At 41.4% G+C, this 25,676-nt stretch overlaps 1 protein-coding gene across 4 annotated transcripts in view; it reads right to left on the minus strand.

Moving 5' to 3' along the window:
• Positions 1-709: 709 nt before the first annotated feature.
• CRACDL (CRACD like) overlaps positions 710-25,676 on the minus strand; it is a 46,110-nt gene continuing 21,143 nt past the window's right edge. For 2 of the 4 annotated variants that reach the window (XM_064646268.1, XM_064646267.1), the window contains exons 5-12: positions 23,956-24,091; positions 23,381-23,545; positions 22,697-22,765; positions 19,257-19,475; positions 15,649-17,230; positions 5,862-6,055; positions 3,984-4,119; positions 710-3,159 (exon numbers count right to left, since the gene is read on the minus strand). In XM_064646268.1, coding sequence (XP_064502338.1) covers positions 3,014-3,159; positions 3,984-4,119; positions 5,862-6,055; positions 15,649-17,230; positions 19,257-19,475; positions 22,697-22,765; positions 23,381-23,545; positions 23,956-24,091 — 2,647 coding nt within the window. In that variant the 3' untranslated portion in view covers positions 710-3,013. The remainder of the gene's footprint in view (positions 3,160-3,983; positions 4,120-5,861; positions 6,056-15,648; positions 17,231-19,256; positions 19,476-22,696; positions 22,766-23,380; positions 23,546-23,955; positions 24,092-25,676) is intronic. The other 2 variants (XM_064646269.1, XM_064646270.1) reach the window with 2 other exon arrangements.

Below are 25,676 nucleotides of genomic sequence, written 5' to 3' on the forward strand. Positions count from 1 at the left end.
GTTTGCCTATCTGCATTCTGAACTCAATTAAACCTATGGTGTCTACAACCTCCTGTGGCAATCTGTTCCAATGTAACTCTGCATTGTGTGAAAAGAAGCAGATCATGTTACTGCTCCTCTGAAGCACATTTTGAGACACTTGAACTGGTCCGTGATTATGGCAGAATTGGTCAAGATCCTGAGTTTGTTTCCGGTAGGCCTGAGCAGCCTGTGGGGCTGCAGTCCGTTCCCCTGAAGGTCAGATGATGGTCATGGGCTTGTAGGAATCCACAATGCTGGCTGTCACCACTCACAGCAGTCATTCTCATCCACTTGGCACTGAAAACATGGAAGTGAGTCGAACCACCAGAAACCCTAAGGCAGCAATACCTGGACCTCATCACAGTCAATGGCAAAATTGTCCAGCCGATGGTTCCTGCCTCAGCATGCTCCCAAATCTAGATCCCAAATGGCACAGGAGGTGTAGGGCAGGTGTGGCACAGGGCTGTGCTCCATGAAGAGCTGGTCGTCCATTCACCTCCTCTCCTTGACATGTCTGCAAGGGAGTTGGACAAGGGACTTGTTCCCCTTGAGATAGTGCAGGGCTTACCACGATACCTCTGCCTTTCACCTACATTATTCCTGAGCATCTGTCTATGAAAATAGGAGACAGTCCAAGAGATTTGTACTCTTCCCCATACACTGCACAGGTCATGCTCCAGGAATTCAGTTGTGATTCAACACAGTTTTAATTGTTTTAAACAGGGAGGGAATTGTAAGGAGACAGACCGTACCTTTAACTACATTTCCTGGAAACAATGTGCTCTTTTCATGGGGTGACAATAACTAGAGAATACAAATTTGGTCTTTTTTAATATAGTATATTCCTTTAATACAGAAACTATTTGGGTTTTTTCAAGATTGCTACAAAAGGTAACACCATATCTTAAAATTACACTTTATGCTAATTAGTTATTTATTACAGAAAGGGTGTTTTGGAAGGACAGGGGGTTAAAGATGGTTTTTATTGTATCTGAAAAATGTGCCTTTTTCCACTGTAGGTCCTAGAGTATGATTTGAATACCACAAAAAAACCCCAAAAGTCACTTGAAATAAAGGATGCTTGCTCGTGGGGGAGCAGTGTGGAAGTTTTTGCAGAACCAAACTTCAGATAGTTGAGCCCAAGGTTGCACGTCCTGTAATTAACTTCCTATTTGTAATTAAATTACTATTTCTGGTGTGGATCTGTTTAACAGAGAGCTGTCTTATGGCTTCTGATTTCAGTGGGTATCCCACACTGCTTTCTGTGATCTGCAGGAAGGAGAAAACCCTGGGACAGCTGGCAGAAACCTATTTGGGTGGGGACCACTGACAGCTGCTGTGATGGGCTGGAGCAGGTCTGTGCAGAAGCCCCATCAGGCCTCCAGCAGCTGTGCAGGCGGATTTCGGCAGTGATGCAGGCTGACTGTCTGTGTCCAAAGGCCTTGACAAACAGAAAATTTGTTTTCCCTTCTGGTATTTTCAATGATGAAAGACAACCTGACTGAAAACCTTTAGCAGTGTGTTGGATATTCACATGCTCAACTCTCTGTTTCTTTATTCATTACAAAATGTTGTTGTCATTACCGAGAGGCTTGGGTTTTCCTCCCCATCTCTGAGGAGAAGACAAGGTTTTGAAATTGCAAATCCTATATTTCCTAAAGTCTGCCCACATTTTTCCAAAAAGAACATTAATGTGACAAGAAGAACAAAATTACTGATACAAACATAAATAAAGCCAGGGAGTACAGTGCTAATACAGGAGTATTCACCCATGAAATGCTTGCCTTAGCAGTGGGGCATGACAGGGTTTGTCCTTTGCTTCTTTAACTCACAGGGAGGTCTTAAAATATGTTCAGAGTGACTTTGGTCAATCAGCAACAAATGATTTATATTGTCAATCTCGTTAAACAAGTGGAAGTGAAGAGCCTAGGAGACTTCATGAGTGGGAGTCCCAAACTGGTGGGGAAGATTCAGGTCAATGAGCATGAGAATGTTAGATAAAGGTAGTCAAGTACAGACGTTCTATCTGTATGTTACTGATTTTTATTGAGAAGAATTAAGATTATGTAGGGGATGTTATGTGAAGCTGACACTATGATGAAATTCACAGTTTTTCCAAGCATTTCAGTTTGGACTTTAGTTCAAGGATTTTCAGTTCTTAATTAAATTCATATTTTCCATTGCTACTAATACCATCCTCCTAACTGATTACAAAGCTTTCACAAAAAGGAAAGCCAGTTACAACCAGATAAATTCATGTAGGAAAGCAACTGTGAATGCACTGCTGAGCTTCCAACTGCAGTTCAGTTTCCTTACTGCTCACTTGCTTGCAAACATTGTGCAACCAAGGTTGCTCAGAGAAGGAGACGAGGAATTTTTATTCGTGGTCACGCATAAATGTGGGTATTTGTGCCTCCTGAAATGTAACCCAACCCCAGAAACTGCACCATCGGCTCAGCCAGGCAAACACACCGCTCGGGCAACACGTTTTAATGGAGCACTCGCCAGCAGCTATTCGTGAATACCACCATGGGCCTAACAGCTTTGGTAGGAAGTGTGTCAGGCGATTCCAGTGAAACACATCCACAGAATCGGGCTGTTAGTGCACAATTTGTAAATGTAAACAGAGAAACCCATAAGAAAGGGAATTTTCCCGCAACAACAGAAGTTCAGCAAAGTTTAACAAAGATCCTGTTTTGATGCAAACATAATTAAAAGCAGAAAATGCAGGAAATACGTAAGGCAAAAGTTTTATTTTCCAAAGTATAAGTACGTCCTTAGCATAACCGAAGTAATCCATTGCCATTGCAATCCTGATTGCTAAAAAGTTGAAGGTAAACTTTTTGACTGCACCTATTGCACACTTTCTCCACAGCTGTATAATAAAATCCTTCTTCCGTATCAAGAGATTCTTCACTGTGATTAGCTGGTATGTAGAAGTTCAGTTAAGTAGTTGACTTAATTATGAAAGATGCTATTTGTTTGCATCATTCTATTTTATAATCTGCGGCATATCACTCCAAGCTTGAGATTTCTTTTTGGCCAGTTCCATCCACAATGGCTCATCTGGAGCAGCATTACTAGCTTTCTTCAAGTGGCCTATTTCCTCCTTATCTGCCAGTGCAGGTGATGGAGCTACTGTGAATAAAACACATGGGCATTTTACACTTGCTTGCTGTGCAGCTAAACACCCGAGCTCTTTTACTAAATACTTTCCATGCATTGCCCTATGGTAGAATATCTTTACATTTCACATGGAAGCTTCTTCTGCAATAAGTTATTGAGGAAATTACCATTTTGTACTCTAAGTAATACAGTGTTTTTCTTATCACTTATATCTTTTGATCCCTAAATTTACCAAAACACAACATGATGACCTGGATTCCTTGCTGGGCCCTGTGTTAACACCCAGGCCAAAGAACAGAGAGTCTTTTCATTAGCAAAAGCATTCACTTGCAAATTCCTTCTTTACCCAGCATCCAACTCACAGGAATTTTATACCTTTCTGCCTTCTTTCAAATTTTAATTTACCAAAGAGATGTACAAAGTTATTGTGGGAGGACTAATGGTCAGACAGTTTGTTATCACATCATTTCAGCTCGCTGAGGAAGTCACATTAAAATTGAATGCTATTGAAAATATTTTTGCTTACATTTTGCAGTGGGATGGTGCCTTTGGGTCCTCATCCAGTAAAATGGCCTAGCATTCTCAATTCACCTTACTCGAGTTTTTGCTACTTCTTGTTACTCTTTTGTTTGTAATCAAACTGGTCAAAAGAATATGCCACCCAATAAAACCCCAGATGTCAGAGCTGAGAAAACTCTCTGAGTTTTCATCTGGTTGATGTGGGGCTGAGGAGGAGATTAGGATCTAGCTCCTACTCCTTTTGCAGCACACTCAAGCACACTTTTCTGACAAGGTTGTGAGATAACAGCCGACATTTTAAGCATTTTGTTTCCTACCAGGGACATATTGTGAAAGTGAATTGGTTCTCAGCAGAGGCTCCTTCTCTTCAGACTTTGTGTCTTTCCTCTGCTCCTCAGAAGCGCTTTTAGCTGCCAAGTAGGATGTTTTGCTCCGCTGTTGCTTCGCTGACCCCTAGGCACAGAGAGGGATAAAATCTAAGTAATGCAGGGAGAATGAGTCCAGTTTGGAAGAACATAAGCTAATGGAGTGGATGTGGTGCCGGCCACATTTCAACACACATCGGTCCCAGTCCTCTCCCTGGGGCTGATACCTGTTCAGAACGTTCCAGCGGTTTCACGTTAACGTCCATGATACTCAACTTTACAAATTAAAACTATCCATCTGTATCTCTTATTCATAATGGTATCTATGAGTAAGTAATTATAGTCTTCAATGCAAAATGCATTTCAAGTCCTTTACACATCTCTGCTAGCATATATAGGATTTGGAAACGCTCTCGTTCTCTCATATTTCCCTTCCACCTCTCAGATTTTGTGGGTAAGGGCACTGTATTTTGGGACAGTTGATGGTAAATGGATTTTTCACAAAAAAGAAATCAAACACATCCTCCCATAGATTTTCTTGCCAGTATCAAAAACTATCCTGAAATGATAGTGCCTGGTGCCTGGTGGGAGAAGGAGACAGTGGGAGTAGCACTGTGGCACCAAGCCTCATATGCTGCAGTCAGGAGCATCTTGGCATGTTTCTCTGTTAGCTGCTATAGAGAAATAAAATGCACAGCATGAATTTAGAAATCACTGCCAGATAAAATCTAGAGTTTCTAGTTCTGACATAGAAACTGTATTTTGGGTTCATTTAAGCCCTTGTTATCTAAGTGCTGTGACCATGTTAGGCATTACTGCAGTTCATAAGCTTGCCTAGACATCTTATTAGGTATTATTTCTTGTTAATCTAACCACTGCTATTTTTCATCATCTAGAAATCTTCTCTTATTCTGGGATATGAGACAGCTGCTTGGGTTTCTAACAGTACCATGTGAAGCAAGAAAGTAGGCCATTTGCACTGGGAATGCTATACTGGTATAAGACACACATGTTCCTGTATCAGTGCAGGGTTCTTCTTGTGCAGGGTGCAAAACAGGCAGCACTTGCATGCTGCTGCTCCGTGAGATAGTCCAGTACTAGGCAAGCCTTATCAGTGTTCTGGATTCATGCCGAGCACTTCTGCTGGCACAGCTCTGTCATCTGGGAAGATCGCTTCCTACAGGTATCACCCTCTTTTGCATGGGATCTTTGAAAAAGCAGTGTCAGCCCATATTCCATGGCACCACATGTGCTTCTGAATTATCCATATACAGGGAACCAGAATTTATATCTTGGCACTCTCTACAAATACAAAAGTTATTTTTATCCTATTTCAATTCTCAAGGCTCTAAAAATTGTTACCTAGGAGCTTCTGGGAACGAGCTCTTCATTCAGTGTTAAATCAGTCAGGAGGTACAGGAGGAGGTTCAATGAAATGCTGTGCTTAGAAGGATAGTTAAAGAGAACATATTTCCTCTGCTTTGAGAAGGATCAGAAACTACAATTTAGCACCTCATTTGCAATATTTTAGCATCCAATACACATGTCAGATCTGGTAGGTATGCCAAGAAATTTTACACACTTCACATAGTTCCAGGATTTCCTGGAAATACACAATTACATATCTGAAAAATCAGAGAACTCTGAATCTGTAACATATTTCTGAGAGCACTGTCTTTGTTACTTATGGTTATACTCTGTCTTTGTTACTTATGGTTATACTCATTGAGTATCTGTAATGATTACGGCATGACTGTTAATATAGCAGTAGATTCAAAGAATACTATAGGAAGGTGATACAAAAGCATCACAAATTTTTACTATAAGTACCTCTGTTTGTTCCTTTTCTTTATTCTTTTTCTCTGTATCTGTCTTAATATCCGGAGCCACAAGCTTTTCTCTGTCCTTCTCCTGCTGCATGCCCCTCTGCTTTTGCCTTGCAATGGAAATCCAGGCTGGCTCTGCTGGAGTGTCAGGATCTCTTCCAGAGTCTCCAGTAGCCATAGGGGAAGGCACACTTTTCTCTGTTGACAAATTGTTTATGTACATGGTTATAGGAAAAAGAGTTGTAATCAGCTTCAACTCATACTTGCTCAATACTCTGATTGGGCCAAGGATGTGAAAACAGCCTAGATAAACAGGAATTCTATTTAGTTTGGTCTCCAGAGAGCACTTTTCCTGTGCTTGCTTGTTTAAGTTATCATTCTACTGGTGAAAAGCACTTTGCATCTTTGTTCAGCTGGAATCGCAGTGTCACTGCCCTCATGTGAGGGAGATGCTGAAACATGAACCAAACTTCACTAATCTACCCATTTCCCAAGGTCTCTCCTTCTCTTCCCTCTTCCATAACCTCTTAGAGACAAGCAGATGCTGATTCAAAGCTGGACACATGTGGACTGTGGTGTTGCAAAGGCAACTTCTTCCCCACTGCGGCTGCCCTCAGCTCCTGCTCTTCTGGAGAAGAGGAGACTGAGGGAAGACCTCATCGCAGTCTACAACTTTCTCTGAGGGGAAGAGGAAGGGGCAGGCACTGATCTCTTCTCTGTGATGACCAGTGACTGGACCCAAGGGAATGGCCTGAAATTGTGTCAGGGGAGGTTTAGGTTGGATTTTAGGAAAAGGTTCTTCACCGAGAGGGGGGTTGGGCACTGGAACAGGCTCCCCAGGGAAGTGGTCACAGCACCAAGCCTGACAGAGTTCAAGAAGTGTTTGGATGATACTCTTGGGCACATGGTGTGACTCTTGGGGATGGTCCTGTGCAGGGCTAAGGGTTGGACTTGATGATCCTTGTGAGTCCCTTACAACTCACCATATTCTGTGATTCTGATGCCTATGCAGCAGCAGCTGATGTCTTACTCTGGTTCCTGCCTTCCTTCCACCCCTTTAAGAGCACCATGGTGTCTGCAGGTGCCGTGGGTGACTGCGCACAGCAGTCTGTGGCATCTGACCACACAGAAATACCACTAAAACCATGATGTGATTTTCTTGTCTTTGGACGTGAGGTTTACTTTGACTTATCCCTCCTGACACTGATCTGCTTTTCACTGGTCCCAGTCACTTTCATGGTGCTCTACCAGAACTGAGACTTCAGTGAGATGAGAAAAAAAAGCACTTTCTAGAGTAGAGGTTCTAAAGTGGTACCTTGCTGTCCTCGCAACTGCCACCCAGGGATATGCAGTATCCAGAGGTATGGGGAAGTGAAATACCCTCTATTCAAATATTCTGGGAAGGGAAATCCTGTCTATTCACTGAACAGAACTGGATCAGGAGAAGAGTCTCAGTAGCTCTGTTTGCTCCATCCCCGAGGTTCTCCACTTTTTCATTGGCTCACACTGCACCCAAAATTGAATTTTCCAACTACTGTGGAGCTTCTGTATAGTTTAAAAGAGGAACAAGAACAGTACTAACAACCTTAGAGCCAGAAAGATTGATTTAACCTTTCCCAACCATTTCTGGTCACTGATGTTACCAACATGTACAAAAGGCTATTTCAGAGCAGAAGTTAAGCTTCTCATCCTCAAATCACACGTGGTCCTGCCCCTTGGAAAAGTTTATGTAGTCAGCATCCTGTTCAGGGACACAGGAAGAGGCAGACCCAGCCAGAAAGGATTACTGCCCCAGAGCCCTTTAGGGCTCAGCTTCTCTGCTGGCACAGAGCTGGGCCTCCCAGCCACAGGACCCTGTGGAGCTGTCAGGCACGTTTCTGAAGGGTAGTGTTCTAGTTTGGAGCAACGTGGCCCCAATCAGGAAAGCAGGCAAATGTCTCTGAAGGCACATTTGAAATGCATCATGAAGGCATGGGAGATGGAAGAGAGGAATCTTTCCCAAGAGCTGGAGTCTGCAAATTCAGGCACATAATGAAAACTCACAAACTTAGTTTGCTCAGGTATTTTCTCAAGTCATTGTTATATCTCACCAGAGACAGACCAGTTGTAAAGCCTATGTCAGCTAAGGAGAGAAAAACCCCCACGTTTTGCTTTAACACCAAAGCAAGATGTTTTGCCAGCTGATGCCTGCATTTCCCTTCACTTTCACCTCATGAAAGAAACAAGCCAGAAAGTCCAGATGTTAAAATACAGCACAGATAAAGCAGGGCCCCTGAACATCCCTCCCTTTTGCACAGCATGTTACTCCAATTCTCTGCATCCCACCTAACTCTTTACATGACAACAGCTGCTCCTCCCATAATCTTTTTCCCATTGCCAGCTTTTTCTGCCTTTCAATGGCTCTCCCTGCTTCATTTTTGTCTCATTTTACAGGATAGTAGAGAATGAGGCTGGGAGAGATCTCAAGATGTCGTGTAGTCTATCCTTCAGCTGCAAGGCAAGATCAGCTGAAAGATCAATAACACATAAACTGTTTCCTCACAAATATTTATCTATCTAACTCTGCAAAGACAGGACAGGTCTCAGTCTCCCTAGGCAACCTATCCTATAGCATGGCTCTTTTTTTTTCTACTTTTTTTTTTTGCCTATACAGTAAGTTAAATCTTCCTTGTTGCAATTTAAATCCTTAACTACTTCTCCTACACACTATGGACATGAGCAGATTACTCATAGACTCCTTGTGGCAGCCTGTTATACATTTGAAGACTAACACAATGTTTTCTCTACTTTTTTAACTACTTTGATTAAAAATATTCTCTAGATCGCTCTTGCTTTTATAGGAATTGTCCTAATTTGGTTCAAATCTTCTGCAAATACACTGCTCAGAACTGACACTTGAGATGAAATGGTGTTAGCATCAGCTGAAGTGGAAGGCCTATGCCACTTCATGGTTTCTTGAAATGGTTTCTTGTACACATCAGTCAGTGACCCTTAACTTCCACAGTTCTCCAAGATAACCACTAGCAGCTCAAGGACTGCTAGCCCATCTTCTCTGAGTATCCTAGGACAAACTTCTTCATAAGTTCACCCACAGAGTTAACTGATGTGATATCTGTTAATGCATCTGCCATCACATTCCCTCCTTTGCTTGCAGGCCCTGCCCTTAAACTCACCTGCACCTTTTAAGGTGGTGAGCAATTTGGGCAGGACCAGGAAAACCAGGTGCTAAGCTTCATCAGTTCCCAAAGCACTACACGGTATGCAGGTCAGTGCCACTACTGAAGGTGATGTCTAGTGTTCCTCGGAGCTGAGAAGAGCTCTCTGGCTGTACACACCACCACACACAAACTATTTGACCATCTTTTCACCTTCCTTCGCCATTTGTAATGTCTTGGTCCTCAAAAACTCCAACGTCTTTACCCTGCAGGCCCTTTTCAATCCACTCATCAACTTTTCAATGATACTGGGAACCTGGTTTCTCCCTTGATGCTGCTAGTGATGTACAACCTAGTCACTGTTACTCCAAATCCCCCTTTGTGTTTTGTCCCATTTTCTCTGTCACACCACAGGAGCTTTCTGTAAACATCAACATTCTTCCTTTTCTGCTTCTACCACACAATCAATACTGACAAAATGACTGCTATGTCCAGGTTCTATTTACTGTTCTACATGTAATGGTCTTATTGCTACCTGTGCTTCCATTTCTCTGTCATCCTCATGAATTTAGGATTCATCTTGCTGTTATTGCAATGTGCACTGCCTGGCACAACAGGGCTCCTAGTCCTGCAGCGATATGTCTGGAGGCTGATATTACAACAATGTTTTTCATAAGGCAGATACTCTAACGAAGGCATCAAGCACCTTCAGTCTTTAGACAAATCTCTCTGATAAGACGCCAGACATCCTAGTCATGCCAATCAGAAAGCAGCCAAATTAGGGGCAAGTATCATCCCATAAGAGATGGTATCAGAATGCCCCCGTGACAAAAGGGAACAAAAGCTCTTTAACATAATCTAAAAGATTTTATATGTATCTGTATGGGCCTGACTTAGGACAGCAGAGTAGTATCACCTATAGAGGATCAAGAGCTGATCTGCCTCTGGGAAAGGCTTTCTTTTATCTTTGAGCAATTAGGTTCTGCCCTTGTTCTTGTGAGATTCTTTGCTGCAGAAAGCCAGAAAGGCAGGCAAAGCAGAGGAAATGCCTTATCTTCAGCAAAAAATCATCACATGCAACCCACGCAGGATTTGCTACCTCATCTGTCAGCCAGAATTACTGTAAGTGGTAGAAGAGGCATATTCACTATTTATTATCTTTCCCATTGCCCAGAGGTGCTTTACATCCTCCCACCTCCAACTAGATAAGGTTTCTTGGCAGTATACATGCACCACTGTTCCAGCCAGAAGGATGAAAGGTGGTGAAGTAATCCAGGAGATAGCATGGCAGTTGATAGCACGAGTTGGCAGTTTAAGGTGACCTGAGACTGTCGTATGAAGCTCTTGGTACCCTAAGAGACATCAAGAGACAAAAAGCTTTCTCAGGAAATGACTGTTCTCAAGAGAAGTGCTGCTTGCACATCCTCCTCCATTCATAACAGCCTGATCACCTTGAACAAGCTCTTTTAGTCTTATCTCATCCAGTCATGGGATAGCCCCTGTGCTTTTATGGCTCACCACGTGGCAAAGCACAGTGTTTAAGGAATTGTGTAGTCAGAGTGGAACCAAAAGTACTCAAAAGGACAATTTTAATTCCTGTTTCTGCTGCATGTCACATGCTCAGCAACAAGCACAGAAGCACCCAGCTGATCAATGCCACTTTTAGGGAGATAATACAGTACAAAATGCAAGCAGTGGCATCCTCTCTCGGAAGCTGTGCAAGTTCAACAGACCACAGTGTTTCACTTCTCCTCTGGCAAAGCAGGGCCGAGCCTCCTGCGTTACACTTGGGAGATTTTCTGAGTAAAACTACAATCTGAATCATATTCTTCAGTTTTTATTACAACATGTTATTTTAAACAATGTGCTATTCAACTTGTTACTTAATAACTTCATAAGCTAATAAAGGACATAGCTGGCAGCAATTTTTCTCTCATTCACTCACCGTTTTAACCTCATGATTGCATCTTTCCCTGGTTTCCTTGGAGCTGGCTTGGCCTCAGGCTATTTTGAAAGAGAAAAGCCCCTTCCTCCCCTTGGGTTAAGTTACCAATGACGGAAAGATACCAGGTCAGAACTTGTCAAGCCACTCTGTGCATAATGTCACCAAATATTAAAACCAGAAATTAGTGTAGACTACTGAGGTCTTCTGCTGCCACTGGAAACCGTGCCCAGAGGCTGCTGAAGCCTTCCCTTCACGTCTTTCCCACAGCCACGAAACTCACATGAACAGTCACAAAACCAGCTGCTCTGTTTGCATTCTTCACCACTTCAGTTCCCTCCTGCACATCAGAATGCCCCGAGCTCCCCTCCACTGGTCTGACAGCAGCAGGGCTGGCTGCCTCAGTAGTCTCCTAAAGGGGGAAATTCCCCTGCTGCAACCCCATTTAATGCAGGCATCTGTTTCCCTCAGTATCTTACTGAAACAACTTACTTTTTTTTTTCCTCAGACTAAAGTTCTGGTCTTACAAAATTTCTTTTGCTTAAATATTGTGGAAATGAATGTGTGCACTTCTCATTGATAGTTGGATATTATCATGTAATATGTGTCAGACTGGTTGTGTGAACAAGATGAAGATAAAACATTAATCTTTATGTGCAAAAGGAGATCTGTGACTGACTTGTTATTGTGCATCAGTTTATACACACACACAGAGAACGTGAAAGAGAAATACATACCTATTCCTGTCTACTGACAGACAGATATACTCTGTATTCAAATGTATCTCTGTGTGTGTGTTGCTTACATGGATAATCACAGCAAAGACATATTCAAACATTACCCTGAGATTGTCTTTTTTAGAGATGGCCTCAGATATGTATCCATTTTCTTTAAATCTAAAAGCCTCTGTACACAAAGATAATATAGCAGAGGCTCTTTATAACATTTAAATCTCATACCTGGAAAAGAACATTCTATATCTGCAAGTACTGCAAAGAGTGGTTAGTCTTGCTGTATATCTGTGCAGGGGAAAGGTCAGAGGCAGAATATTAGAGCCTTTTGAAAGTCAAACTATTAAAAGCAAGCAAAGCTAGCTTGTGATTCCCTGAGTGTTTTAAAAGCAAACATGCTCAAAACTAATCCAAACAACTTTACACAGGGAGATAACACCCTCTGTATGCAAGTATCATTGTTTTATAACACTGCTTATGCATGCATATTTAATTCCACACTGTTTTATCTTTGCTCATTTATAAAACACCAGTTATTTTAAGAAGGGCTTTACAAATGCATATAGCATGTAGTATATCCTGGCCTACATATTTCCCTTTGTTTATTAAAGCACTACATGCATTCGTTTCAGTATACAGACCTGATTCCTTAATTTCAAAGCTATTCTAAAAGATTTGGCTAAGTATTTCTGTCACTTCCTTCTTCTCTAAGCTGCTCTGTGAGGTATTTGACTTTTGATTGGATCTATACCACAGATGCCAGGAGAGTCCTTTTTACACAAGAAACTACTGTTTGCATCAAAGTGTATCTATGGCTGGAATACAGCCATGTTGCAAAACAGACTGACACAACTGAGAAAGCAAATTCTTTTGGAAAAAAAGAAAAAAAAAGAAAGGAAAAGGAGAAGACAGCTTTGTTTTTAGCTGTAGCCAGGACAGCATTAAAGCAATGTCTTTTTGATGTAGATAGAAACATTTTTCTTGTAATTTCAGAGCCTCTATTTACCAGACAAAGCACACCAATTTCATTCACTGTTACATCCATTGTCCTTCCCTGATGTCCTTCCTCCTCCTTTTCTCTGTTTAGAACATGTCTCCCACTACAGCTCCTCAGTGGCTGATTTTTATATATCCTAATATGCACATTCACATAGGTATTGCTTATGGTTTTGCTCTTGTAATAACCTGTTAGCATATGGTAATTGTTTCTGCCCTTTACAGGATTTATAGCAAAGTCTGTCAACTACAAACAACACAGTTTAACCTTTTAAATCTCGCAAAGACTCGTGCCTTTAGCTCTAGAAACTTAAAAATTACTCCTCCTGGGGTGACTAATCACAGAATATTCACACATCCATTAAAGAGCCACCTTGCAGCCCAACAGAGGCCAAATAATCCCCAACTATTTCCTCAGAAAACTCCATGGAGCAGGAGTGTTGCTTTCACCTGCAGTGGTAAGCCAGCATTCCATCAGCCTTCCTGTTGTCTTTGGTACCAGGAATGCTGAAAAGCTAAAATTTGAACTGAATGAACCAAATTGCTCCTGCTGACCCCATCACACAGCAAACTTTTTCGAGATGAGTATACATGAGAAGGGAACTGCACCCCCTTACATCACCATTTCACAGCTTGTCTTCTTGTTCAGCACAGGGAATTCCTAACGCAATGTGGAAAGAAACTCCTTGACAGCATAAAGTGTCTCCTGATGGTGACCACAGCTCTTTGAAAGGGCTGATGAACTCAAGGACTAGGAGAAGGCTGGGTGGGTAGAAGGTAGTGCTTGGTCAGATGCCTAAAGAGAAAGTTCTGCCATGGGATAGGAAGGACCTCGGGTCAGTTTGGAGCAAACTGCTTTGTATTTAGAATTAAACTCTTGAGTCCTGGCATGCCCTTACATCAGAACCTATTACCAAGCAACTCAAAGCTGGAGATAGGAGGAAACCTGTAGCAGCTCTGCTTCAGTTGATACAGTAAGATCAGTGGGGCAGTATATAAGGAAAAAAACTAGTTACCATCACAGACCAATCTCAACCATCATGTTAAACAACCCCAGGACATATAGATTTGGTGTAATACTCTCAGTACATGTTCAAAAAGGGCTTCTTAACCCTGTTTCAGATTCCAGGTGCATGCATTCCTATCAGGGAGACTGGGGCATGACTCTTGCCCACAGATCCTATTTTGCAGAGGGCAGTCCTGAGCCTGGGAGCAGGAGTCTCCTTCACCCTAGGGCTGAGGAGCCACAGGAGAAGCCTGGAGGAGATATGTCTCCCCAGCTTCATTTCTTTCCCTTCTCCCTTCCCTCAGCACTAATTGTCTCCTGCCCCACTCCATCTGGAGGCACCCTGGGACTCAGCAAGAGGGAAGAGATAAAGGGCTCTGTGCAGGAGTACTGGTGCTCCCACTGCTTTTCTCAATCCCCTGCCAGACCAACCTGTGCTAGGTCTCCTCCTCATTTGTTCCCAGTACGACCGTCCCCAAAATCTCAATCCATCAGAGATGTGGGCATCACTGCAAATAATCTACTAGTCAGGGCAGCAGAGAGGGGAAAATGCTTTTAAAGGGAGCACTGAGATTATATACATATGTATTACACACACATATATATGTGTATCTCTTGCCTTGCCTGTAGGATGTGGGGAGGCTCTGGCTAAATGGCTGTAGGGACCTCTTACAGCTGTGGATGCCAACGAATCCCCTCCTTTATGACTGCTGGGAGAGCAGGAATCTGTAAACATGGCCAGAGTCTTGCAAAAATATCTGCGATGCTGAGGCAGACAACAGCTGGAATCAGATGCCACTCAGGGCAGCAGCAGTCTCTGAGGCCAGAAGAGACTTCTGTCACCCTATAGGACAAGTGGCCTCTTGTGCCCTGAGGTCTTCTGCTGCTTGGTGCTTCCCCACTCCAAAGCTCAGAGACTGACCCCAAACAGAGAAGAGCAACCAGAGTAGGGGAGCTCTGCAATGGCACAGAGAAACCTTGTCATTTGCTTGTCCAGCATCTTCTCCTCACATTCTTAACATCAAACCCATGACCAGACACGTCCAGGGCAGGGAATAATTTTCTCCCATATATCAGAAGACCTAAGGATTTATTTTTTCCTCTCTTGGCTGTTCTCTGAAATGAAGAGCAGAGGTCTCCTGCTAGAATTGCTTGAGTGTGCTTCACCAAACTTGTTTACTGTCACTGCAAAGGCCTCAGACACTAGTGCCACTTCCAGTCTTCTGTTCCCTGCCTGCAGCCCACAGCATATCAGTCTCCAGAGGACTGATTTTTTTTTAAATGCTAACCCAATTATATAATAGAGACAACAGGGTGAAATTTAAAAATCTGCAGCAGACACAAACTTATGGTCTCTCCTGGCTTTAAACTCCAGGAAGCTGCAGGGTTGTTAATTTTTGTTTTAAACAAGCAATGACTAATGATAAAGGTGGATAAATGAATAAGCAAAGCTCGCAGGAGGCAATAAGTAAATGGTGTGTTGATCATGGAAGGCAAAGATGGGCCTCATTGCATTTCTGTCTCAATGCTATGGTGAAAAGAAGGTCTAGAGGTCTGAGTCACTCATCCCACACAGGGCACTACACGTAATATGTGCTCCTGGCTTTTGAACTGCCATGCAGCAGCTCTAAATGGGGACAGTTAGTGGTCTGGTATTTCCGTTTCCCAGTACTTGCTAATGCACTTTATTTTCTGAGTGTCACTTTGAACATCCCTTAAACAATGCCCTGAAATGCAAAAATCAGAGGCAAAACCATCTTATTCTGTCTGCTGTTTCTCGCCTGCTGTCTTTCTGATAATCTTTTCAGCAAGGGAGAATCATGGAGTAACACCACTGAAGGCAGAGCCATCAGCTGGTGCTCATTAGTGTCGTGACTGACAACAGTGCTGCCTCTCACTCTCTCAGGATAAGGTCACTCTTTGCAAGTGAAGGTAATTTTAGAAAATTCTGGGAGTCTTACCAGGCACTTTACCAGAATTTGACTGTTTCTCCAAGTCTTTGTCTTCACTTCTGGATTCGGGAGAATGCATAGATTTTTCCTGCTTCTCCTTGTTTGCAGTAGTGTTTGGGATGGTTATGTTTTGCAATGCTGGCTTTTTAGGCAGTGGAGGTTTGCTGCTAAGTTGTTCAGAGGACTTTGCTTTGGGTTTGATCTTTTCATTTAAAGAATCACCAATATTTGTATTGGCTGGTTTTTTGATCTCTGCCTTATCACCTTTTAGAAAGGAAGTCAATCCCTCATTTTCTAAATTAAATTCTGCACTGTATCTTTTAATCTCTTTTGATTCTGGTGATGAGTTGTCTCCATATTTCAAGGACAGTGAGGTGGATCTAAGTTTCACTTGAAAAGGACTTTTATCTTTACAGCTTGGCTGATTCTGGGATACCACCAAAGAATTGCTTGGCATCAGCACTGCATCAACAGCCAGAGAAACATAACCAGCCAAAATTTCTGTAGGTTCTGTGTTCTCAGAGTCAGACTCTGCCAGCGAGGTCTGCTTTTTGTTGCTACTTTTTTCCTCGTCCAGCTCTGATCCCTTCTGGAAGTCTTCTTTCCACTTCTCATTTCTTGAGGAGACCTTTTCTTTGGACAGGAAGAATCCAGTATTTAATGAGCTTTCCAGCTCTGATCTTTCTGGGAAGTGTAGGCTTCTGGTTCTTGGTCTCTCTCGTGCAGAGGAAACAGAAAACTTTCTGAAGGCATTGAGTTCACTGACTACTTTTTCAGCTTTGTTCCCCAGTAGTTCCTCTTTGTGGACCAGTGACTGACTGCTCTTACCAGAAGCAGCTGCCTCTTGTGCAGTCTTTATTTTCTCTAGAGAGCAGGAAGTAGATGATCCCATCCACACTGAGGAAGCAGGATGTGAAACATGGAACGAGTCTGTGGGTTGGGAAGAACCCACAAAAAACTCCTTGCTGGACTCTGACAATAGAGTAAACTCTTTCTTTGCCTCTTCACTACAGGACATTTCCACAGGTACCCGATCATCCTTCTGTATATTCTCGTCTGACCTTCCCAATAATACAACACTATTCTTACTAATTGGAATATTTTCTTCGGATGGTATTTTATTTACTGGAAACACAGTAGGATGTTCCTTATTTTCTTGATTTAAAATATTGATTGACATATCACTCACATCCCCAGACAAGAGAACCAGTGTTTCTGAGGAATCTTCTTGCTTTTTTACTTCTCTGTCTGGACTGGAGTAGGAAGAAGTTGTGGGCTCTTTGTCTTCTATCAGCAATGAGGACTCAGACTCTTCACGTGTTGTTTCTAGCACCGGTTGGCAGTCCTGTGGCTTATTATCTGGAAGCAGGGCTCCCTGTACAGCAGCAGGCTCAGAAGCAGGCTGAGTCATCACTGGTCTCAAAGCAGGGGGGAGGTCCTCAGGCATTCTGGGCTTTGGCCAGGAAACAGCATCCTGTGTTGCAGCTGCGGTCCATGGCAGTTCTTGATTGCTGGGTTTGAATACAGCATCATCCTCTTCTTCTTCTTCTGGGGTACAGCTCAAATCAGTCAGAGATTCAGACTGGGTCCTCTGCAAGAAAGAAATTCAGAAAGCCCCATCACCATGTACAGCTTCACTTTTTTTCTTATTCATCATTACATTTACAATTGAGATCTTAGAGAGGAAGGCAATACTTGCCTCTGACGCTGAGCTTGCAGTTTTCTTAACCTACAGACTGGATGCTTTTTTACTTAAGAACATCCTGGAATAATGCATTTAACCAATATAAAAGCAATGACTGACGCTTCCTTCTGCACAACTAGTGCTTTCATGCCTTTGTAGATGGGAAGTTCATCAAAACAATGCCCATTGGACTGTCCTTAGTAATTGATTCCCTAGAGCATACTGCCTGTGTTGTGTTGCTCTTAGGCAAAAAGTAGCACTTGAAAGTCCCTTTGTATTTTGCTACTTCATACTAGCATTAAAAATAAAACAAACCATTCTTTCTAAAGCATGACTGAAGAGGGAAGAGTATATAGAAGGAAGAGCAAAAGCCTAACAAACCCATCCATGCCAGCTGAGTATCTGCCCCATATGGCAATCTTGTGTCTAATCCCACTGCCATACGGCATTACAACCTTGCTTCCTTTGTGTAAAAGTCTGCTTTTTTTTCCAAGAGTTATACTGTTTGAGAAAAGTTTATAAATTCATATGTAGTTACCTGTGAGGTCTTGTGATTAAATTTCAGGTGAGGACTGGCTAAATATGCTGGATTATTTGAAAGCACAGTATTAAGATGCTGAATATGCCTTTTCATATGGTGCCTGTATTAGCTCACTGGTTCACTGTAGTTTGTTGGGTAAATATATACTTTGGATGTAGGCCCTAATTCTAAGAACACAAAAACTGCACTTTGAAGATATTTTAGGGTTCTTCCAACTTCTTTTTTTGCAAATGTAATTGCAAAAAGAGTTGAAATGCCACCTGCATTCGCAATCCATATACATAGGAGCATAAAAGCAGAAGACATCAGTTAGCCAGAAGCAAGGTGCACAGATAGAGTTGGGCAAGAAAATATTAAAAATTGTATTATCAAAACATGTGAACGCTCTCCGTGGAAAACCAGGAGGGCTCGGTCATCTGGCAATTTATAGGCAGTCTGGACAAAGCAACTGTATTTTAGTAACTGTTAGAATGGAAGAGGAGGTTTGACCAGTGAATTATTGCTTTACGTGCTTTTCTAAATAATGGGCCTTATCATTCTGTTGCTCACAGCAATGCTTTACTGAGCTGAAAGGCCACTCACAGATTTTGGGAAATACAGAATATCAGCCAAGTCATATTTTGAGACAGAGGGAATAATATTTCTGGTAATAAGCAAGCTAAATTAATGGTTTTACTGTTTTTAAAACATGGAAAGCCCAATGACCAATAGAGCAAATACTGTAATAAGAGCTGCAAACTTCAGTGATAAAAGAGAAGAGAGAAAGAATAAAAACTAAGCTATGCCCTTCATAAGACATGACAAAGAATAAGATAAATGGTGATTAAAAGCATGGTTTAAAAAACAATTTTTTTTAATACTATACAGTTTTTAATGTATTTTAATAGTATACACTTTGCTTTCCATTGTGCTTTGTTTTTTGTTTGTTTTTGTTTTGTTTGGGGGTTGTTTTTTTTTTTTGTTTGGTTGCTTTGTTTTTTTTCCTGTGAAAACTTATTTTAATTCTCTATAATGCACGTAAAGGATTTACAAGTTTTGGGGTGGGAAGATGTCTAAATTTAGGACAGTCTTTATGTACAGAATTTGGCTCCAATTAATAGGTCAGACCAGCTTCTGCACCACAAATAGGATACTAAACTGTATTGCACAGTAAATTTAAGAAGAAATTGTTATACAAAGTGCTGCATCAAGAGTTAACAGGTAAACTCATAATAGTTAATCTGTTCCTAATGTCTACTCCCGATATGCAGCCTCATTAGATAACAGCTATTAAAACCCAATGAAACATCCATGCCACAATATGATTTTATCATATCAGAGTTTGAAATACAAAGTCCAGTAAGAACTTTCTGGGTTTGTGTCAAAGGTGACACTGATTATTTTCACAAGTACCTGAGAAAATTTTCTCATTTTACTGGATCTCTGGTTCCGGGGTTTTATTAAAAGCTTATGTTTAGCAGCAGAATTATCCAAGAAAGTGGAAAGTTCAGGTGGAGTGTCAAAATTGGCTGTAGGTGAGATGGTACTGTCAGATGTCTGCAGAGATCCACTTCCATGCCTAGTGAACAGCTGACCATCTGTAGCACGAGCTCTAGAAGGATGCAATGTAACCTGAAAAAAAAAAATCCCCAAACAGAGAATCAAGCAAAGAAACAAAGACATGAAAATAACAATTCTACAAATACATGGCCATGTTTATTGGTATTTTAACTGTGCCTCTTTTTCTTTTTGATTCTCTTTAAAATACATTGCATTTCCTAATGTTGCATGTGATGTACCGTTAGCAATTCTGCATTTTTAGCTGTTTGAATATCATGATGTACTATCCAGTGGGAAGGAGCAAGTCACATTTAACTGAAAGATTTAAAGCACACAAATACATGGCCAGCATGTTTTAGAAGACAGATTTATGAAGAGTACTCTGTTACAGAACCTAAAGGGCCATTTTCCTTTCTGGGTCTGTCCTCCAGCATCTCTGTCTAGTCTCCTACCCACAGCTGTGCTGTGCTGAGCAACTTTATCTTCCTGTATGTCATCATGTCCCTTCAAACTGCACAACACCCTCCTAAAGACAAAAGAATCGAACATTAGTGGCACTGACACTTAAGTCAGTTAGTGTTTTCACCTCATGTATGATGGCTAGGCTTCGCGAACGAAGATTTGGGAACCTCATGTATATATATCTGCAAAATAACTAGGCAGTTTATCTGAAATGTAAAATTTCATTTGTAGACTACTCTGGGAAAGGAAGTGATGGACAATTCCTACTTGAGGCAAATAACCCATCCAGAAACAGCTCCTGAGTGCTGAAAGAGGTGTAGTACTTTCGTGAAGCTGGAATCCAGCTTACCTTTGAGCTCCATCAAAAACTACCCTAGTCCCAGGGGTGATGCAAAAATGAGACTGGAAAATTTATGAAAAATTACTCTGAAAAGAGTTCCTCTTTTCTCTCAGATTCAGTTTTGCAAATAGGCAAAATGTTATTTCCAAACTATCTGTCACAGCATTAACATGATCTCTGACAACTGTGATAGCACTTCCTTTGTAGGCTTAAAATTCTAATTCATTTCATTCAAGGAGCTTTCCTGCTTTGTCATGCATTCTTCTTCTTTTCTTCTTACTTTTTTCTCTGGAAGTGGTATTTTACTAAGGGGGCTGGATTGGAGATGGGGAGAGCAGGTTAGTGTTTGTTTTATTTTGGGAGAGAAAAAGCATCAGCGTTTCCTGCAAGTAGAATTCTGCACTATGCACTGTAGCCAAAAGACACTCTGTAGTGTAGTGAGGGCCTGCTACAGATTCCTCAATGGCCAGGGGAAAACTCCCATTGATTTTAGCAGAGGCTGGATCCACAGCTTCTGGTCATACTTTCTATTTAAGAAAAAAAAGTAGCACAGCCATTCTGAATAATGGATGCTCTCATTAATTTTCACTCTACAGTATCTGCAGTCTAGTACTCAAACATGACTAATGTACAACAAACGATATGTGGCTGCATTATACGTTAGCACCTAACAGTGAATACATTGACATTTCAGCTCCATTATAAAGATGCAGCACATGTTCTCTTTTAAGGCACGTCATTATTTGCCTGCCTTTCTTCTGGCTCCTGCTTTTCCTTGAGAACTTTGCATGTCTTCTCATTGGCAGTGCTCAGTGTTGGCCATTATGCTGGAAAATCCGAAATCTGGTTTCTTACTTAAATTAAAGCAGACTGAGTGAATGCCAGCTCTGAGCCGGCTGCAGAAGTTGCTGTCCCACAAAGTCTGGCTCTGGCAAAGCCTGCTGAAGAAGGAAACAGCTGGCAGATCCCTTTGTCCAAATCTCATGTGCACATGGCTCAGTTGTCCGTCTGTCAGCTGGTCGTGGTGGGTGGTACAAGGTGGGAGGCCACGAGGAAGCCCCAACCCCAAAGCCTAGACAGGACACTCACGATTCCTTTTTCCTTTCTTCGATTCAGGAAACCTTCGAAGATACAGCAAGGTGTCACTGCTGTCCAAAACCTCAGGGCTGCATTGTGCAAAATTCCTCGGCCCTGGAAACTAGTCTCCTCTGACTTTTAGAAGGAGGGCTAGTCTCTCCGAAATGCCGCTCCTGTGGTTTGGGAGGAAAGCCTTCAGATGGAGCTACATTCTGGCTGCACTCTGCAACTGGACTGGGATGAAGAGAGCTCTGAGCTAAATGATGGGGCATATGGAAAAAGCTAAGCAACTGTGTAGTCACTACCATGCCTCAGGAGTCAGCGAGTGAGTCAGAAAGTGATGTTAATGGAACAACAGGGAGACGTAAATCCTCCTTTAACAAACATGCATCTGGACTGTACAAAATTACAGTGAGCCCAAATCAGTTTTCAAGAAATACCTTCTTCATGAGTTTTGTTGATTTTCTTTGAAAAATATTAAAATTTCACTGCATATAAACAGGTTTTTTTAAACAGATTGATGCGGAATCTAAAATGTATGGCCAGAAATCTTTGCTGAGCCCTGCTGCAGCTGGCCTTGAAATGCATTTTGCATAATTACCAAGAAATGGTCAGCTCAGGACTAGCTTCTCTATTTCCTTCCTGCAATTCCCCTTCACCCCTCCTCCTGTTTCTAGAAAACGCTCTTCCCTCTACCCCCTGTGTTGTTTCCACCATGACTCCAGCTGTGGACAGCTAAAAGGGACTCTTCAGAGCTTTTCAAAACAGCCCTTTAATCAGCCAGAACAGCTGGCTGCTGATTGAAGAAAGTCATCCATTCGCCTATACTCAAGCCCTGAAAACATCACTGCAGCAAAATTCACAGCCAGAATCCTGCTGAAGGCTGAGCCTCAGACTCCTAAGCAGTAATGTCAGCCACTAACATCAGGCAAACACTTTCTGTATTAGTGCAAGGTAATTCTGTGCTTAAAGCATGGTCTGGGCAGATTTCAGATGACCAAGAGTTGGTTCACATCTCTTCAATAAGCTTTCTCCCTTACCCTATGCATGTAACTCATGCAGCCTTTACTGTAATTTCCCATCTTTAAAAAAGGGGGATACTGTTTCAGTGTCTGCGGCTCAGAGATTAAATCATATCTGTAAAGTTTGCTAAAGGATATGAGCTATTCTAGACACCCTAATTATTATCAACAGGAGATTACATGGCATCAGAATTAAATTGATAAATGATCATAGCTTTTATCTTCGATGGACAGGCATTAAAAAAGCACAGTAAACAGACAGATATGCAATTACATACATACGAAGTTGGGTTTTGCAGCAGACAGGCAACAAAATAATATTTATGTCTTAAATTCCTTTAAAAAACTACTGTGGGTAATTGCTTGTCCCTTAATACATTGGCAGAAGTTACCTGTTCTTCTTCTTCACTGCCTGTTCCAGCTAAACTCAAAGAGCTAAGGTGCTTGTGAGAGTCAAAGAACTGTGGGATGGAATGAGGAAGAGATTCAGTAAAAGATGACAAACAAGGTGGATATAATCGCAGAAACAATCTACACAAAGTGCACAAGGGTACTGACAATGTACGTTGTTTTTCTCTATAGTCTTAAAGATTAGCAAGGACACTGCAAACATAAAGTGTAAGACACGCAGATAAAGAATGAAATAATGTGTAACAAAACTATCATTAAAAAAAACAGCTTCAAATTATTTTGTTTCTTTTTCCAATGACACCCTAGCAAAACATTAGAGAGCTCTCTTATCAACATACTCAAGGGGGAATACAGATTTTTCAGCCTTTTTTTTATGCTTGGCAGCTCTCTGTAGTCTCTATAAAAACCACAGCATTCCCATGCATACACACAAACACATCCTCTTCTTCCTAGTTCTGCATTTTCCGGTGTGATATTCATATTTTAACAGGAACAGAGATTCTAAGTAGCTGTTTTCTAAGTAAGCATTTTGAGTAAGGTATTTCTGAATTGTTCAGCGATAAAATAAGGACATATACAGGAAACAAAATAACTTATTTTGCCTTCCACACATAGGTAAAACAGGTCATTGAACACTGATTTTTGTCAACACTGGAACCACTCACTCTTGTTCTTGTGCCTGAGTTTAGGCTCTCATGGAGCAAAGACATTTCTGGAGGGCTTCTGGGTAATCCATCATCTTCAGAACTGGTCCCGGCATCCTCTGTTCGCTTTGCATGAAGTCTAAATGGAGGTGGAGGTCCCAATTTCATGGTAGGCTGGAGTTTCAGCTTCAGTGTGGCATAAAATACATTAGCATAGTATGATGGATAGTATAGATAGATATGATGGAGGTTTCCCCAGAACATCTTTTAGCTCAGGTTAATGAGTTACCATTATTTTAACTTCACAATTGAATAATCCAGAGCACAGGACATCTGATTTTAGATGTTCTCTTAGGGAGCCAAACAACCTATCCAATTTTCAGCTATCATTTAAGTAAAAGATATGATAAGGCTGTCAAATTAACAAATGTAACATTCAAGTAAACTGCAGACAGATATTACTTACTAATCAAATGTTCAGCTACAAATATTAGCCCCCAAAAATCAAGACATGTGAAGTACTTGATAATAGTACATTCAAAAATGTGAAGACATTCCACCTCTTCCATTTGAAAAAATGATGTTGTGTAAATTACCTGTAAAGCTCTAATCCGGTCAGAAATGTTTTCTTGAGAAAACACTCTTACTGGCCTTGCAGGCTCTTGCCCAGTCTCAAGGATGAAAATGCTATCATGTGACAAAGCTCTGCTTCCCATAATGCCTTTATGTGCCCTAGAATAATATAACAAATTAGTGAAGACATAAAGACTTTTTTGCCACTTCTTTTAACTCAGGTAGTCTGTTGAATGTGGAGTGGGAGACAGGTGTGCACATCACAAACAAGATTCCAGACTTCTCCATGAATACAATACAGTCATTCAGGCTAATCTAAGTAACACCTTTAAAAATCAAACAAAAATTTGCAAATGCTGTTACCTGTCACATTAACAAATTGAATCAAGGTTAAATGAGTTATATCTTATGGAAAAAGCTACTGCCCCTTGGCTGGAATCCAGCAGCTGGGTGGTGTGACAGTGCTGCAGGCAAGACCACGTGCAAAACGAAGGAGTTCACATAAATGAGCCTGTACCAGAACTGGACTAACTTCTCACTAACGTCAGAACGTGTCTTGCAAATGACTGACCATTACCATAGGAAGAATAAGTATCTCTTACTACCTAAATGTGGTACAGCGTTTAATGCTTCTCTGCTGTACAAATAATTAGCAAAAATACTTCAGGCAATGTAGTTCTCACAGAGGATCATTTGCATAAATCCTTACAAGATCCTTACAAGGTGCTGCCGTGCTTTATATCAAGACCCCTGGGATTTTCTCTTATGAGAGTGCAGAATACAGAACTGTTTGGGTTCATGTAACTGTCAAGTTAATTGAGCAGGCATTCTTAAAAAAAAAAAAACCAAAAAAAATCTGTGTATTTTTGGATCTTAGATACCATCATAGGGACATTCAAGACAAACATAAACAAACATGGCAGAAAGTAACATTTTTCTCATAATGGCTGCTATAAATATGTTTGATAAAACAATGGCAGGAAAAAGTTCATCTGTATTCTTGCTGCAGAAGGAAGGAAAGCTTCCTACTTCTGCTTAATGCATTAGAGACATTAGAAGAACATTTTATCTAAATGAAAAGGTGATCTCTGCAATGCATCCAAGGTCAGACAGATCTATAGCAATTTGCAAAGTAGGTGCCAGTCAGGGCTGCAGCGGCTGCCCAATTCACCAACATTTTACAAGGACTGTGACAGCACCCAGATAAGCAGTGCACATTTATCCCAGCATGCTATCCTCATTTTCTCCTTCTATCAGATGCATACCTCCCAGATGCACAAAGGAGGTACCCTGGATGTCTCCTCACATTATGAGTGTTCAAATTAATTTCCTTCCTTTCCAAGAATTTCCTGGTCTTTGTCTGTCTAAACAAATATTAAGAAACAATAATGTAACAACCCTTCAATTTAGGGCACAGCAACATGGCCAGAACAGCCAAAGATTGTACCCACTTAGACATGACTTCGTTAAGTCATTCACAAGAGAAAGAAAATCTCATCATCCGTGTCATGTTAATATGTTGTCAAACAACAACACTATAGACCACCCGGTGCTGACAGCCCAGAACTCCTGGGGCTTCAAGATGGACTAACATGACTGTTGCCAATGCCACAAAAGCAGAACAAAAAACCCCAAAGAAACCCCAAAACAAACTAAAAAAAAATTAATTGTTAATAATTTCTTTTGGTTGTTTGGCGCTGCCTGGTGGCCACATCGTATAATGTTTTAAATGGACAGGATGGTT

Source organism: Pseudopipra pipra, chromosome 2, assembly GCF_036250125.1.
Source record: "Pseudopipra pipra isolate bDixPip1 chromosome 2, bDixPip1.hap1, whole genome shotgun sequence".
In the NCBI taxonomy this organism is placed as follows: Eukaryota; Metazoa; Chordata; class Aves; order Passeriformes; family Pipridae; genus Pseudopipra; species Pseudopipra pipra.